This window comes from Coregonus lavaretus (assembly GCF_964263955.1).
Source record: "Coregonus lavaretus genome assembly, chromosome: 22".
In the NCBI taxonomy this organism is placed as follows: domain Eukaryota; kingdom Metazoa; phylum Chordata; class Actinopteri; order Salmoniformes; family Salmonidae; genus Coregonus; species Coregonus lavaretus.
In genome coordinates this window covers 4,950,452-4,965,208 of record NC_140009.1, presented here as the reverse complement: position 1 = coordinate 4,965,208, position 14,757 = coordinate 4,950,452, and the positions used below count along the sequence as shown (strand labels likewise).

Here is a 14,757-nt window from a genome sequence, read left to right as displayed (position 1 = left end):
TGGTTTGCCATTTCTTTATTTAACTTGAATTAGGGGTTAGTAGAAGATTTAAAAACCTGTGATAACAGAACGTAATGCATTATTTTGTAATTTGTTCCCAGCTACACACAGTGAATAGAACTTAGTGATATCGGTGAATGTGGTCATTCATTGCCGAGTGAAATGTAAAACCCCATAGATTCTAGATACTACAGAGGGTGTACTAGTCTCTATTGGAGATGGACCTTAACTAGTCTCTAACTGAGATGGACATCAACAACTTGCCTCGCAAAGTCATCCTTGCAGATCGAGCGAAGCCTGAGCTTCCGAGGCTACATCACAACAATCAGCAAGATGGTCCCGGATCTGTTAGTGCTGCCTTGCCAACTACGGTCGTTAGGGTCACCTCTACTGCAACATTATTAGACATTTCTCTAACCATGGATCGCTATCTATAAAAGCAAGAATTCATGATCCTTGATGTAGCCTCCTGTTAATTTACAGTGCTGTCTTGTAATAAATAAAATAAAAATGAATTAAACTAATAGTGTAAAAACACAACATATTAACAACAAACCTGAAGAGAACTAAATGATGAGTTTCACAGTCAAACTTTCAGGCTTAGTACCAGTATCAAACTCCTAGCTTGGTCCCAGATCTGTTTGTGCCGTCTGTCGTCATTGTCTCACCAACAGCGGCAAGACAGCACAAACAGATCGTAGACCAGGCTATCAAACTACTCCACAAATCAGGAGTGGAGCTGCCAAGCCTAAGTGAATCTTTCTTCAGTCCAACAAGTGTCCACTGTTCTCTTGTTGACGTCAATCGTGAAATAGTTTTCAATTGACCGTCAGTCTTATTCAACCATAATTTAAAGGCCCAGTGCAGTCAAATGTGATTTTCCTGTGTTTTATATATATTTCCACACTATGAGGTTGGAATAATACTGTGAAATTGTGAAAATGATAATACCCTTTTAGTGTAAGAGCTGTTGGAAAATACCACCTGAAATTTCAGCCTGTTTTGGTGGGTTGGAGATTTGACCTGCCTGGTGACCTCACCAGGCGGTAAATGAGTTAATAGACCAATAAGAAAGAGTTCCAAACCTCACTGCCAATAACAACTCGTTTTCAGTTTCCCCACTCAGACCACTCCCAGACAGTCCTAGCAAAATTATTGCTTGAGAAATGGTTCTTTGCCAAGAAGCTATTTTTGTTTCTTTTTGACCATTTTATTTGAAAACAATCCCAGTAAGGTAACTTAATTGTTTCCCAGAAATTATTTGATTAGAGATTAAAAAAAAAAAACAGCTGCATTGGATCTTTAAACACTTTCAATCATTGGAACACACTGCTCTATTTCATGTCCATAATTGTCCAATCATTGGATCACACTGCTCTATTTCATGTCCATAATTGTCCAATCATTGGATCACACTGCTCTATTTCATGTCCATAATTGTCCAATCATTGGAACACACTGCTCTATTTCATGTCCATAATTGTCCAATCATTGGAACACACTGCTCTATTTCATGTCCATAATTGTCAGTTGTAACTGATCTTGGCATGAGAACTGGTCCAGAGAGGCCAACGTGTCCAAAAGGGTCAGTCCTTTTATAGTTGATTGTGGTGTTTATTACAGTGTGCCTGGTATGTAGATGATGGCTTAACAATTATTCTACCTACAAGTGCTGTTGTCATGTTCTAATGCCGGATTCTACCAGGTTCTAGTAGCTGGTGAGAGACTGAGGCGTGTCGTGTCTATGGCTCCTGTATAGTGCTTTGGTACTTGTCTTGTGTCGTCTCCATCTCTGTCTGTGCTCCCGACCCATCCCTGAGGAAGGTTGTCAGCTCAGGAATGTCTGTGCTCCCGACCCATCCCTGAGGAAGGTTGTCAGCTCAGGAATGTCTGTGCTCCCGACCCATCCCTGAGGAAGGTTGTCAGCTCAGGAATGTCTGTGCTCCCGACCCATCCCTGAGGAAGGTTGTCAGCTCAGGAATGTCTGTGCTCCCGACCCATCCCTGAGGAAGGTTGTCAGCTCAGGAATGTCTGTGCTCCCGACCCATCCCTGAGGAAGGTTGTCAGCTCAGGAATGTCTGTGCTCCCGACCCATCCCTGAGGAAGGTTGTCAGCTCAGGAATGTCTGCGTCGAGGGTTCCATCTTAATGGTCCTCTCACAAACACATGGTCCTCCTCCAAATATACACCATCTTCCCATCTCACAATTTTATTGCTAAGGCAACGTATGTGTTGTCCACACCTGTTGGTCAAATCAGACATGTAAATAAATGGCCTTGTCAGTGTGTTCATGGTTTTACAGGATGATTCTTCTAAATTATCTTGACAGTGGTAAGCGAAGATAGCCAGGAATCCAAACTGATATGCACTGTTTCACCATTGTTTCTGAGCATATCAGTTTGGATTCCAACAGGGTTAGGGTCAATTCCATTTACGTTCAGGAAGAACAATAAAATTCATATTCTCTTCAATACCTTTCAATTAGGAAAATGTGGAATTGGTTTTACTTTCTGAATTGACTGGAATGGAAATGGAACTCACCCCAACCTGGATTCTAGGCTAAAGCTAGGAGTGGGAAGGGAATTATACAAGACAAGGACTCACAGGTTCTGGTCTCTCTCTCTAGCTCCGAGGGTTTCTTCTGTCTCTTGCAGAGCACTCTGGCAACAACGATGATGATGATGAGGACAGCCACGAGGAAGGTCAGAGCAGACGCCAGCCAGCTGATCACCATAGGGCTCAACACTGGGTCTGGGTCTGATGAGGAGGACACAACCCAGATGGACAGACAGACAATATGAGAAGTGATCAATGTTTTATATTACGGTTGATATCTTCCAGGTCTGAGGGGGTGGACGCAACCAACGATGTACAACAAACAAACATGAATATTGGTAGAGCGTGGCGCTTGCAACGCCAGGGTTGTGGGTTCGTTTCCCACGGGGGGCCAGTATGAAAATGTATGCACTCACTAACTGTAAGTCGCTCTGGATAAGAGCGTCTGCTAAATGACTAAAATGTAAATTTATAGCCACAACCAGTCATTATATATGAAAATGGAAAATAAACAGTTTACATTAGAGTGTATATCGTATCATTCATTACAACACTAGACAATCTATTTGTATGATCATCTCAGTGTTTGTTTCTTTGCATTAGAATTGAAGAATGTGATAATCCATGACAAAAAAAAAATACATTCAGATAACAGTTCTAAATCAATCCAATCCACGAGGCCTGAGGCATTGTGGTGCCCTAGTAGCCTGGTTCCAGATATGTTTGTGTTGTCTCGGCAACTCAACAACCATAGGAGTAGGCCATACAGCACAAACACATCTGGGGACCAGGCTACTGCCTTAGATGCTGAGTAGCACGCCCTTACCTCTGATGGAGATGGGGAGCGGTTGGCTCTCCCGGGACACGAAGGTTCTCCCGCCCAGCTGGACCCTGTAGAGGCAGTAATAGTAGCCCTCGTTGGAGCGCTGTGCGTTTGAGAAGGTGAAGGTGACGGAGGGAGAGAGGGCGGGCAGCGACTGGCGCACCGTGCCGTTGGAACGGATCAGACGCAGCTGGAAAGACCCTTAGTAAGGAAAATAAGATAATATGACTTGATCGTTTTTTAACTGTAGCTATGTACTGCTTGTTATTGGCTCTATGGACAGGTTTCCTGTACACAGCTTAGCCCTAGACTAAAAAGCTTGCTGACTGGAGAATCTCAATTGAAATTACTTTTTAGTCCAGGACTAGGTACAATCTTTTCAAGAAACCAGCCCAATTAGTATTTTCTTAAATTGTAAAATGAATCCCAATAAATCAATCAAGCTACCTCCAGGGTACTGCTGCTCGGCGGAGCAGGTGATGGTGAAGCTGTGGCCTTTGATGACAGAGCCTGTGGGAGCCTCGATGGACGTGTTGTACCAGTGCTGAGGGGTGTGCAGCTCCACTGGAGAGATGGGAGGGAGACGGGGGGGGGGGGGGGGGGGGGTCAATTTGACTGTCATTGAGTTACAGGATAGATCCAAATGACAAAACAAGTTGTTTTTTTCCCTGGAAAAGATGTCAGGACCTCAAGACAAAACCAAAATGATAGAAGATGAGAGTGAAGTGTTCAGGAAGGAGAACATGTTTTGAAATGGAGTGAAACGAGGAGGTACTATTATCTGTCCCAAACCTGTCCAATAAAAACACCCTTTTATGTTGCAAAACATTTTGCTATGGTGTGCCCAACTGAACGTTAGAGCATACCGGTAGCAAATCACTTTTGTTTTCTTCCATTTTGTGTCTTACTAACTGAACAGGCCCCTAGATGACTCACCCACAGTGATGTTGATAGAGTTGCTGGGTGGAGAGCTGAGCAGGGAGGAGGGAGAGCTGCCCTTGATCCTGTACAGACAGCTGTAGCTGCCCTGGTGGGTCGTCTCCAGGTCTGACAGAGTCAGCTCCACCCTGGTCTGGGCAGAGTCCACCCTCTGAGTCACCAACGGGGTGGCTATGCCCCTCTTATACAGGTGGAAGTCATTCAGGTGGTGGCCCAGTAGCACAGTACAGCTGAAGCGAACCGTCTCCCCGGCAGAGAAGACAGTGTGAGGGGAGAGCAGGGACAGGGTGGGCATCAACAGTGTACCTGTCAGGGACAACGGTATGTTATATACCCATTAGGGATAGTTCCTAGCCACATACATTGTCTCAACAACAACAAAAAACACAATCACACCACACGTATATTATCAATTGTTAACCGTTACCATTGTTCATATGTATTCCAACATGGAAATGTTTTCTGTCCCATAACAAATCCTCACTAGTATAGGAGGTGTCCTTGCCTCCTGTCGCCTGGGGATCTGTTTAAACCGTTTGGTACCAGGCTATCCTCCTGGGCCTCAGTCTCACCTGAGCATTTGACCCCAGCGTCATTATCATGAGTGCAGGTCAGGTAACTGTGGAGGACCCTGGGACATCGCGTCAGGCTCGCCTCGTGGCCAGAGCACTGGACGTTCCTCAGCCAGATCTTTCTGGTGCCCCTGCCAAACGCAGCTCCACGGAGAGCGTTCTCGGCCAGCCCACAGCCCAGCTCCAGGCACACCACGTCAGCCTCCCTCAGGTCCCAGCCGTGGTCACACACCGTCCCCCACTGGTTCCTCTGGAGTACCTCCACACGCCCCGAACACTCACTGTCCCCATTGACTAGCCGGATGAACGACACGCCATCTGCAGAGTGTATCATTCTGAGCGATTCACCGTCTGCATTGACTCCATTCCAAGTAACAAGAGCACAGCCTGTATGGGAACAGCATGAGGAAGAGAGAGGAAAACAGTACATTTGATCTATAATCATGAAGATACTGTAGAGTCATTGCTACAGTACAAAGCGGTACCTTTACACTCAAGGTTAGGACACTTGCTCATCACATCAAAGATCACATTGAAATACTAAGCTAGTTCTAGAATGAACAAATTACATCAAATATTCATCAGGCACACAGCAAAAACATAAAATAATCTCTGACCTAGCGTAGAAAGGACGTGGAGAATCTTCAGCATCATTGTCAAAGTTACATTTGACCGAAAATCGAGAGATGATGCTGACGTTAGCTCGATGCGATCTTCGGGGGAACAGACTACTCAAAATGCACCGGACAGTGGAGTCCTTCAACTTGACACCACTATAGCTTGCTGGTTAACAAATCAAACTACCGCAATACCAGCCGAGTGATTTCGTAGAGCTGCCTACAGCTCACCTACTAGCGCCAGCCAGCTAACGTTAGCTAGCTAGCTACATTCCTTCATTCGTGGTTAGTCCGTCGCGGTCCTTCTTTTCATATTTAATAACGGATATCAAACATGTAAACATTTTTAAACGGAGAACACTACTCCCTGTCGTTTAATATGAATCTTCCTTCAATATCAAACTTTTTTGAGAGAACGCGAAGATTTTGGTTAAAAACGAGCTAGCTAGCCTTCACATTAGCCTGCAAGTTAGCTAGCATATAGTTAATCTAGCTAGCTAATGATGGGGTGGATGGCATAACACTGTAGCTAACATTAATACTCAACATTATAGATACAGTTTTCTTTATCATCGATATATATTCACTTCAATGGTTTCGCTTAATCCTTTCGAATATTTTTTTTGTTTACGAAAACTAGCTAGAAACATAACCGTGACGCGTTGCATTTACGTCATCAGAGAGTCCCAAACCTTCCATAACAAAGCCATCACCTACAGAGAGATGAACCTGGAGAAGAGTCCCCTAAGCAAGCTGGTCCTGGGGCTCTGTTCACTAACACAAACAGAGCCCCAGGACAGCAACACAATTAAAGCATGAGAAAACAAACAATTACTTGACACATTGGAAATAATTACCCAAAAAACGGAGCAAACTGGAATGCTATTTGGCCCTAAACAGAGAGTAAGTACACAGTGACTGACCCAAAATTAAGTAAAACTTCGACTTTGTACAGAGTGACTCAGTGAGCCAGCCAGCAGCCAGCCAGCGAGCATAGCCTTGCTTTTGAGAGAGGCCGCCATAGGCAGACCTGTCTCTCAAGAGAAGATGGGCTATGTGCACACTGCCCACAAAATGAGGTGGAAACTGAGCTGCACTTCCTAACTTCCTGCCAAATATATGAACATATTACAGACACATTTTTCCCTCAGATTACACAGACCCACAAATAATTTGAAAACAAATCCAATTTTGATAAACTCTCATATCTATTAGGTGAAATACAACAGTGTGCAATCACAGCAGCAAGATTTGTGACCTGTTGCCACACAAGAAAAGGGCATCCAGTGAAGAACAAACACCATTGTAACTACAACCCTTATTTATGTTAATTAATTTTCCCTTTTGTACTTCAACTATTTTCACATTGTTAAAAGACTCTATATATAGCCATAACATGACATTTGAAATGTCTCTATTCCTTTTAAACTTTTGTGAGTGTACTGTTTACTGTTCATTTCTGATTGTTTATTTCACTTTAGTTTATTTATCTATTTAATTTGCTTTGGCAATGTAAACATATGTTTCCCATTCCAATAAAGCCCTTTGAATTGAATTGAATGTTTTTCTCTGACTTGTGACGATGGGTCTATTCATTACGCCGATTATGTTGCAAAATGTTTTGTCTGTTGCAAACGAAAAACGTTTTGCAACGAAAATGAGATTTTCTATTGGACAAATTTATGTAGGTCCCTCCCCGTTTAGTTCCGTTTGTTCTGTTTACTTCTGTTTGGTTCTTAAATGGTAATTGTTTTCTGTTGCAATGAGTAATGAATACACCCAATGACCATCCCACAAAAAAATAAAAAGAAGTGTGACCATCCTTCCATCCCACAGACAGAGGTCACTCATTCACCACCAGCTACTCTGCTACAATGTATCAATATCATACTGTATGTCCGTGGATGAACCTACAGTATATACTGAGTGTACAAAATATTAGGAACACCTGCTCTTTCCATGACATAGACTGACCAGGTGAATCCAGGTGAAAGCTATGATCCCTTATTGATGTCACTTGTTAAATCCACTTCAATCAGTGTAGATGAAGGGGAGGAGACAGGTTAAAGAAGGATTTTAAAGCCTTGAGACAATTGAGACATGGATTGGGTATGTGTGCCATTCAGAGGGTGAATGGGCAAGACAAAATATTTAAGTGCCTTTGAACAGGGTTTTGGTAGTAGGTGCCAGGCGCACCGGTTTGTGTCAAGAACTGCAACGCTGCTGGGTTTTTCACATTCAATGGTTTCCCATGTGTATTAAGAATGGTCCACCACCCAAAGGACATCCAGCCAACTTGACACAACTGTGTGGGAAGCATTGGAGTCAACATGGGGCCAGCATCCCTGTGGGAAGCATTGGAGTCAACATGGGCCAGCATCCCTGTGGGAAGCATTGGAGTCAACATGGGCCAGCATCCCTGTGGAACACTTACAACACATTTCGTTACACCCGCAATAACATCTGCAAAATATGAGTATGTGACCAATACGATTTGATTTGAACACCTTGTAGATCTCCCGAGTGGCGCAGTGGTCTAAGGCACTGCATCGCAGTGCTAGCTGTGCCACTAGAGATGCTGGTTCGAATCCAGGCTCTGTCGTAGCCGGCCGCGACCGGGAGACCCATGGGGCGGCGCGCAATTGGCCCAGCGTCGTCCAGGGTAGGGGAGGGAATGGCCGGCAGGGATGTATCTCAGTTGATAGAGCATGGCGTTTGCAACGCCAGGGTTGTGGGTTTGATTCCCACAGGGGGTATGAAAAAAAATAAAAAATAATGTATGCACTAACTGTAAGTCGCTCTGGATAAGAGCGTCTGCTAAATGACTAAAATGTAAATGTAGAGCCCCATGCCCTGATGAATTGGGGCTGTTCTCAGGGCAAAAGGGGGGAGGACAACTTAATATTAGGAACTTCTTCCTAATGTTTGGTAACCTCAGTGGGATTAACCATTGCACAGGAAAGTAGCCCATCTTTGAGAGAAAGCAATGACCTGTGTGCAGGTACTGTAGGTAGGGTAGCCATATTGATGGATGAAAAATATCTTAGGAGAAGAAACATTCTTGCTGGCCCTTTATAATAATAATAATAATAATACAGACAGTCCCCCACCAATCACTGAAAGAGCTTTGTAATCCCAGTAATTCATCTGAATATATGAGTCAATGGCAGAAAATGGCTTGTATAAAATATATACAGCTAGTCAAATGACCACAGCATTCGCAGTCGTAAATTCATAACTGAAACCAAATGCCTCATATGCGCTTTCACTTTTCAACGCACCACACTGACTTTCAGGGGCTGAATCAGGTATTAATTTCTAAACGTCTCTGCATTTTCTCTAGGTTTTTAGAGATATTCTCGTATTTTAATAGTCTATTTATTTCTGTTAAATGTGAACAGGTTGAGAGCAGACTTGAGTGAAACCATGCAGAGAGAGACTCTTACGACCATTCTCCTTTTACTCTGTGGTAATTCTCCTTTTACTCTGTGTTAATTCCACTTTTACTCTGTGGTAATTCTCCTTTTACTCTGTGGTAATTCTCATTTAACTCTGTGGTAATTCTCCTTTTACTCTGTGGTAATTCTCATTTAACTCTGTGGTAATTCTCCTTTTACTCTGTGGTAATTCTCCTTTAACTCTGTGGTAAATCTCCTTTAACTCTGTGATAATTCCACTTTTACTCTGTGGTAATTCCACTTTTACTCTGTGGTAATTCTCCTTTTACTCTGTGGTAATTCTCCTTTAACTCTGTGGTAATTCTCCTTTTACTCTGTGGTAATTCTCCTTTAACTCTGTGGTAATTCTCCTTTTACTCTGTGGTAATTCTCCTTTAACTCGGTGGTAATTCTCCTTTTACTCTGTGGTAATTCCACTTTTACTCTGTGGTAATTCTCCTTTAACTCTGTGGTAATTCTCCTTTAACTCTGTGATAATTCCACTTTTACTCTGTGGTATTTCCACTTTTACTCTGTGAAATTCTCCTTTTATCTGTGGTAATTCTCCTTTTATCTGTGGTAATTCTCCTTTAACTCTGTGGTAATTCCACTTTTACTCTAATGGTATTGTGCATAAGGCTATTACAGTGATTACAATGTAACATTTGGCTTAACAGCTTTATCTATTGTATCTGTATCGAAACCATCCGTTCATTTTGTTTGTCCTCACATAGCGTCACTCTAAGGTGTGGTGGATAATACACATGGAGAAACATGAGCTTTTATGTGGTTGAGGTTTGGACTGTGTTACTTTGCCCTTCCAAACAGCATTAAATCGCTCTGCTGTCATTCGAAAGTGAAAGAGAAATTATCATGAAAGTTATTACCATGTTACATATCTAACAAACACATTCTTGAGGCAGGCGCGCATGTTTCACTCACTCTCTCATTCCTTCTCTAGCTGGGCTTCCAGGTGACTGTGGAACGATAGAGTTTCCAGGACTCCATTCTGATATAACCGGTAAACCACGTTATCATTATTGGATGAGTGCCAGTCTGTGTCTGATGTTTGGCATGGCAGTGATCACAATGGAGTTGGCATGAGCACAAAACAAATAATATGCCAGTTAGTAGACGCTTTTATCCAAAGCGACTTACAGTCATGTGTGCATACATTTTTACGTATGGGTGGTCCCGGGGATCGAACCCACTACCCTGGCGTTACAAGCGCCGTGCTCTACCAATTGAGCTACGGAGGACCGCAAATGTGCTACCAGGCTATCCATATTATTCCATGTACACTAAAGCATATGCTGGTTTAATTATATCGCGTTGTCATCAACATGTTCATATATATTTCAGGCTGTGTGAAAACGACATGTGCCAGGAGTATCAATGCCTGCATGGACGCACATGGACAGGCCCCCACAGAACATCTCAAGGGTGAGGAGGACAATGCCAGGTGTCTTAGTTATAATACATTAATACATCATTGGATTAGATCATCTTGAGATTTTATATATCATAAAGTATGTACGTCTGCCTCAAATACTTTCCATCATGCAATATCAAAACAACGATACACAATATATTATAATATTTCCCCCCAAAATCAAAACTGATGTCTTTGGGGCCTTTTCAATCGTTATTACTGGTAACCAACCTGTTTTTGTTGCAGGTTGTGTTGTCCGCATGTGTAGGAAAATGACCTACCGCTGTGTAGATCAGTTCATCCAACAGTACCTGCCTCTGTTATGTGAGTTAAGTTCATTACAGTTTAGTATTATTACATTGTAATGATTCCATCTAATTATGAGCACTGGGTTTTCTAGTGGCACAATATCCACGAGTTTCCTCAATTGTCCAACCAAATACCGGTACGTATCAATATTTTCATTATAATGACAATGGGTATTTTAAGACAGGGAAATAAATGATTATAAACTATAGGGGGGATGTAAATAACTTCCATTGAATGAGTTCTCTGTTTGTGTCAACAGTAGAGCTACTCATGGCTGAAATGACAGATGTATATCTTCAATGCTGGCTTGAGACAACGGACTCCAAAGTCAGTGGTGAGGCAATATCCAACAGTCATTACAGTATTTTGATGGTGAATAAAATGTGTGTCTGAGTGTGTATACCTTATGTGATGGTGTGTATAATAACATGCCATTTAGCAGACGCTTTTATCCAAAGCGACTTACAGTCATGCGTGCATACATTTTTGTGTATCGGTGGTCCCGGGGATCGAACCCACTACCTTGGCGTTACAAGTGCCGTGCTCTACCAGCTGAGCTACAGAGGACCATATAGCGACTGTATCTATTGTTATGTGATGGTCTGTGTGTATATATATATATATACAGTACCAGTCAAAAGTTTGGACACACCTACTCATTCAAGGGTTTTTCTTTATTTTTTACTATTTTCTATCTTGTAGAATAATAGTGAAGACATCAAAACTATGAAATAACACATTTGGAATCATGTAGTAACCAAAAAAGTGTTAAACAAATCAAAATGTATTTTAAGATTCTTCAAAGTAGCCACCCTTTGCCTTGATGACAGCTTTGCACACTCTTGGCATTCACTCAACCAGCTTCACGTGGAATGCTTTTCCAACCGTCTTGAAGGAGTTCCCACATATGCTGAGCACTTGTTGGCTGCTTTTCCTTCACTCTGCGGTCCAACTCATCCCAAACCATCTCAATTGGGTTGAGGTTGGGTGATTTTGGAGGTAAGGTCATCTGATGCAGCACTCCATCACTCTCCTTCTTGGTCAAATAGCCCTTACACAGCCTGGAGGTGTGTTGGGTCGTTGTCCTGTTGAAAAACAAATGATAGTCCCACTAAGCGCAAACCAGATGGGATGGCGAATCGCTGCAGAATGCTGTGATACCCATGCTGGTTAAGTGTGCCTTGAATTCTAAATAAATCACAGACAGTGTCACCAGCAAAGCACCCCCACACCATCACACCTCCTCCTCCATGCTTCACGGTGGGAACCACACATGCAGAGATCTTACGTTCACCCACACCGCGTCTCACAAAGACATGCCAGTTGGACCCAAAAATCTCAAATTTGGACTCTAGACCAAAGTACTTATAGAATTTCCACTGGTCTAATGTCAATTGCTCGTGTTTCTTGGCCCAAGCAGTTCTCTTCTTATTATTGATGTCCTTTAGTAGTTTCCTTTCTTTGCAGCAAATCGACCATGAAGGCCTGATTCACACAGTCCCCTCTGAATGTAGAAAATAGTAAAAATAAAGAAAAACCCTTGAATGAGTAGGTGTGTCCAAACTTTTGACTGGTACTGTATATATATATATATATATATATATATATATATATATATATATATATATATATATATATATATACACAGTATATATCGACTGTATCTGTTGTTATGTGATGGTCTTTGTGTGTATATATATATATATATATATATATATATATATATATATATATATATCTACTGTATCTGTTTTTGAGTGATGATCTGTGTGTATACAGTATACTGTATCTATTGTTAAGTGTGTTTTTGTACTCTATATTTGCAGAGGTGATCGTTGATTTAAGTCAGTCTTTCTCTTGCAGGTTGTTTTATGAACAGATTAATTGATAAGGCACAGCCGTTCATTACCCCGTTGTTTGCATCATACTTCGATGATCCAGGTCAGAATTATTATCGATAGTTCAAATGTTATGTTTTACCTCATTTCTAGGGTGGTGTGGTGTTGATTCATCCATACAGTTTTAAATTCCATCAGCCTGATATTTAGCAAGTTGCTGAAGAGAAATGTGAACATTATTACTTAGACAACAAGGTATTCTGTAAGTACTTAGACAACAAGATATTATATAAGTACTTAGACAACAAGGTATTCTATGAGTACTTAGACAAGAAGGTATTATATAAGTACTTAGACAACAATGTATTCTATGAGTACTTAGACAACAATATATTCTATAAGTACTTAGACAACAAGATATTCTGTAAATACTTAGACAACAAGATATTCTATAAGTACTTAGACAACAAGGTATTCAATAAGTACTTAGACAAGAAGGTATTATATAAGTACTTAGACAACAATGTATTCTATGAGTACTTAGACAACAAGATATTCTATAATTTTCTCATCAGCAAAATCTGATTGCTATGTATTCCCTCTTTTCAGTCTTTGTGAGCTGTTGGCTCTCCCATGCTCTGAAAGGAATGGTAAGCTGCTTTGGTCAGCTAGATGACAACTACATCAAGGAACTGAGTAAGGCAGATATCCTATCACTTATATCACTACATTGTATTCAACAATGTTTACATACATGCACATATAGGAAATGTTCATGTACAGTGCCTTCAGAAACCATTCATGCCCCTTGTCTTGTTCCACATTGTGTTGTTGTTACAGCCTGAATTCAAAATGGATTACATCGATTTTTTTCTCACCCATCTACACACAATACCCCACAATGACAAAGTGAAAACATGTTTTTAGACATTTGTAGAAGCACCTTTGGCAGCGATTACAGCTGTGAGTCTTCCTGTGTAAGTCTCTAAGAGCTTTCCACACCTGGATTGTGCAACATTTGCCCATTATTCTTTAAAAAAATTCTTCAAGCTCTGTCAAATTGGATGTTGATTATTTAAAGACAATCATTTTCAGGTCTTGCCATAGATTTTCAAGTAGATTTAAGTCAAAACTGTAACTCGGCCACTCAGGAACATTCACTGTCTTATTGGTAAGCAACTCCAGTGTGGATTTGGCCTTGTGTTTTAGGTTATTGTCCTGCTGAAAGGTGAATTAATCTCCCAGTGTCTGGTGGAAAGCAGACTGAACCAGGTTTTCCTCTAGGATTTTCCCTGTACTTAGCTCCATTCCGTTAATTTTTATCCCGATTACAAACATACACATAACATGATGCAGCCACCACTATGCTTGAAAATATGGAGAGTGGTACAGGCTTCCTTCTTTTCACTCTGTCATTTAGGTTAGTATTGTGGAGTAACTACAATGTTGTTGATCCATCTTCAGTTTTCTCCTATCACAGCCATTAAACTCTGTAACTGTTTTAAAATCACCATTGGCGTCATGGTGAAATCCCTGAGTGGTTTCCTTCCTCTCCGGCAACTGAGTTAGGAAGGACACCTGTATCTTTGTAGTGACTGGGTGTATTGATACACCATCCAAAGTGTAATTAATAACTTCACCATGCTCAAAGGGATATTCAATGTCAGCTTTTTTAAATTAATTTTTTACCAATTTACCAATATGTTCCCTTCTTTACGAGGCATTGGAAAACCTCCCTGGTCTTTGTGGTTGAATCTGTGTTTGAAATTCAATGCTTGACTGAGGGACCTCATACAGTAGATAATTGTATGTATGGGGTACAGAGATGAGGTAGTCATTCAAAAATCATGTTAAACACTATTATTAGTGAGTCCATGCAACTTATTATGTAACTTGTTAAGCTAATTTTTACTCCTGAACTTATGTAGGCTTGCCATAACAAAGGGGTTGAATACTTATTGACTAAAGACATCTCAGCTTTAAATGTTCAATTAATTTGTAAAAATATCGAAAAACATAATTCCACTTTGACATGATGGGATATTGTGTTCAATCCATTTTAAATTCAGGCTGTAACACAACAAAATGTGGACTAAGTCAAGGGGTGTGAATACATTCTGAAGGCGCTGTAGATTCCCCTATACATAATGACATGGATTGTTTGATCCTTCTTTTGAGTTGACGTTTGTTTCTGTCTGATTGTAAGATGACTGAGTTACTTACTGTATATTGAC

At 41.3% G+C, this 14,757-nt stretch overlaps 3 protein-coding genes across 6 annotated transcripts in view; 2 read left to right on the top strand and 1 right to left on the bottom strand.

Annotated features, from left to right (window-relative positions):
- LOC311149822 (uncharacterized protein) lies at positions 1 to 9,933 on the bottom strand. Of its 4 annotated transcripts, none has more exons than XM_084187048.1 (7): positions 9,887 to 9,933; positions 4,891 to 5,277; positions 4,316 to 4,624; positions 3,827 to 3,943; positions 3,383 to 3,580; positions 2,605 to 2,757; positions 1 to 2,242 (listed from the first exon to the last, which is right to left on the bottom strand). In XM_084187048.1, the coding sequence occupies exons 2-7, from the start codon at positions 5,222 to 5,224 to the stop codon at positions 2,202 to 2,204; spliced, it is 1,152 nt and encodes a 383-aa protein (XP_084043174.1). In that variant the 5' UTR covers positions 5,225 to 5,277; positions 9,887 to 9,933; the 3' UTR covers positions 1 to 2,201. The 4 variants fall into 4 exon arrangements, with proteins under 4 accessions (XP_084043174.1, XP_084043172.1, XP_084043173.1 ...); XM_084187046.1 differs by lacking the exon at positions 9,887 to 9,933 and adding an exon at positions 6,365 to 6,436; XM_084187047.1 differs by lacking the exon at positions 9,887 to 9,933 and adding an exon at positions 6,180 to 6,264.
- LOC311149472 (uncharacterized protein) overlaps positions 1 to 14,757 on the top strand; it is a gene marked incomplete at both ends in the record, with an annotated part of 790,865 nt that overhangs the window by 656,677 nt on the left and 119,431 nt on the right. The window lies entirely within an intron of this gene.
- LOC311150103 (uncharacterized protein) lies at positions 9,892 to 14,737 on the top strand (the record flags this gene model as incomplete). The annotated part of the gene is made up of 8 exons (XM_084187383.1): positions 9,892 to 9,965; positions 10,307 to 10,387; positions 10,623 to 10,700; positions 10,777 to 10,821; positions 10,945 to 11,019; positions 12,549 to 12,626; positions 13,133 to 13,219; positions 14,730 to 14,737. The coding sequence occupies exons 2-8, from the start codon at positions 10,348 to 10,350 to the stop codon at positions 14,735 to 14,737; spliced, it is 411 nt and encodes a 136-aa protein (XP_084043509.1). The 5' UTR covers positions 9,892 to 9,965; positions 10,307 to 10,347.

Coding starts and splice junctions, on each gene's coding strand:
- LOC311149822 (XM_084187045.1), bottom strand. CDS start 5,544: ATGATGCTGAAGATTCTCCACGTCCTTTCTACGCTAG. Junction 2,758..3,382: donor GCTCCCCATCTCCATCAGAG/GTAAGGGCGTGC, acceptor CCTCCTCATCAG/ACCCAGACCCAGTGTTGAGC. Junction 2,243..2,604: donor AGAGAGAGAGACCAGAACCT/GTGAGTCCTTGT, acceptor TTTGACCAACAG/GTGTGGACAACACATACGTT.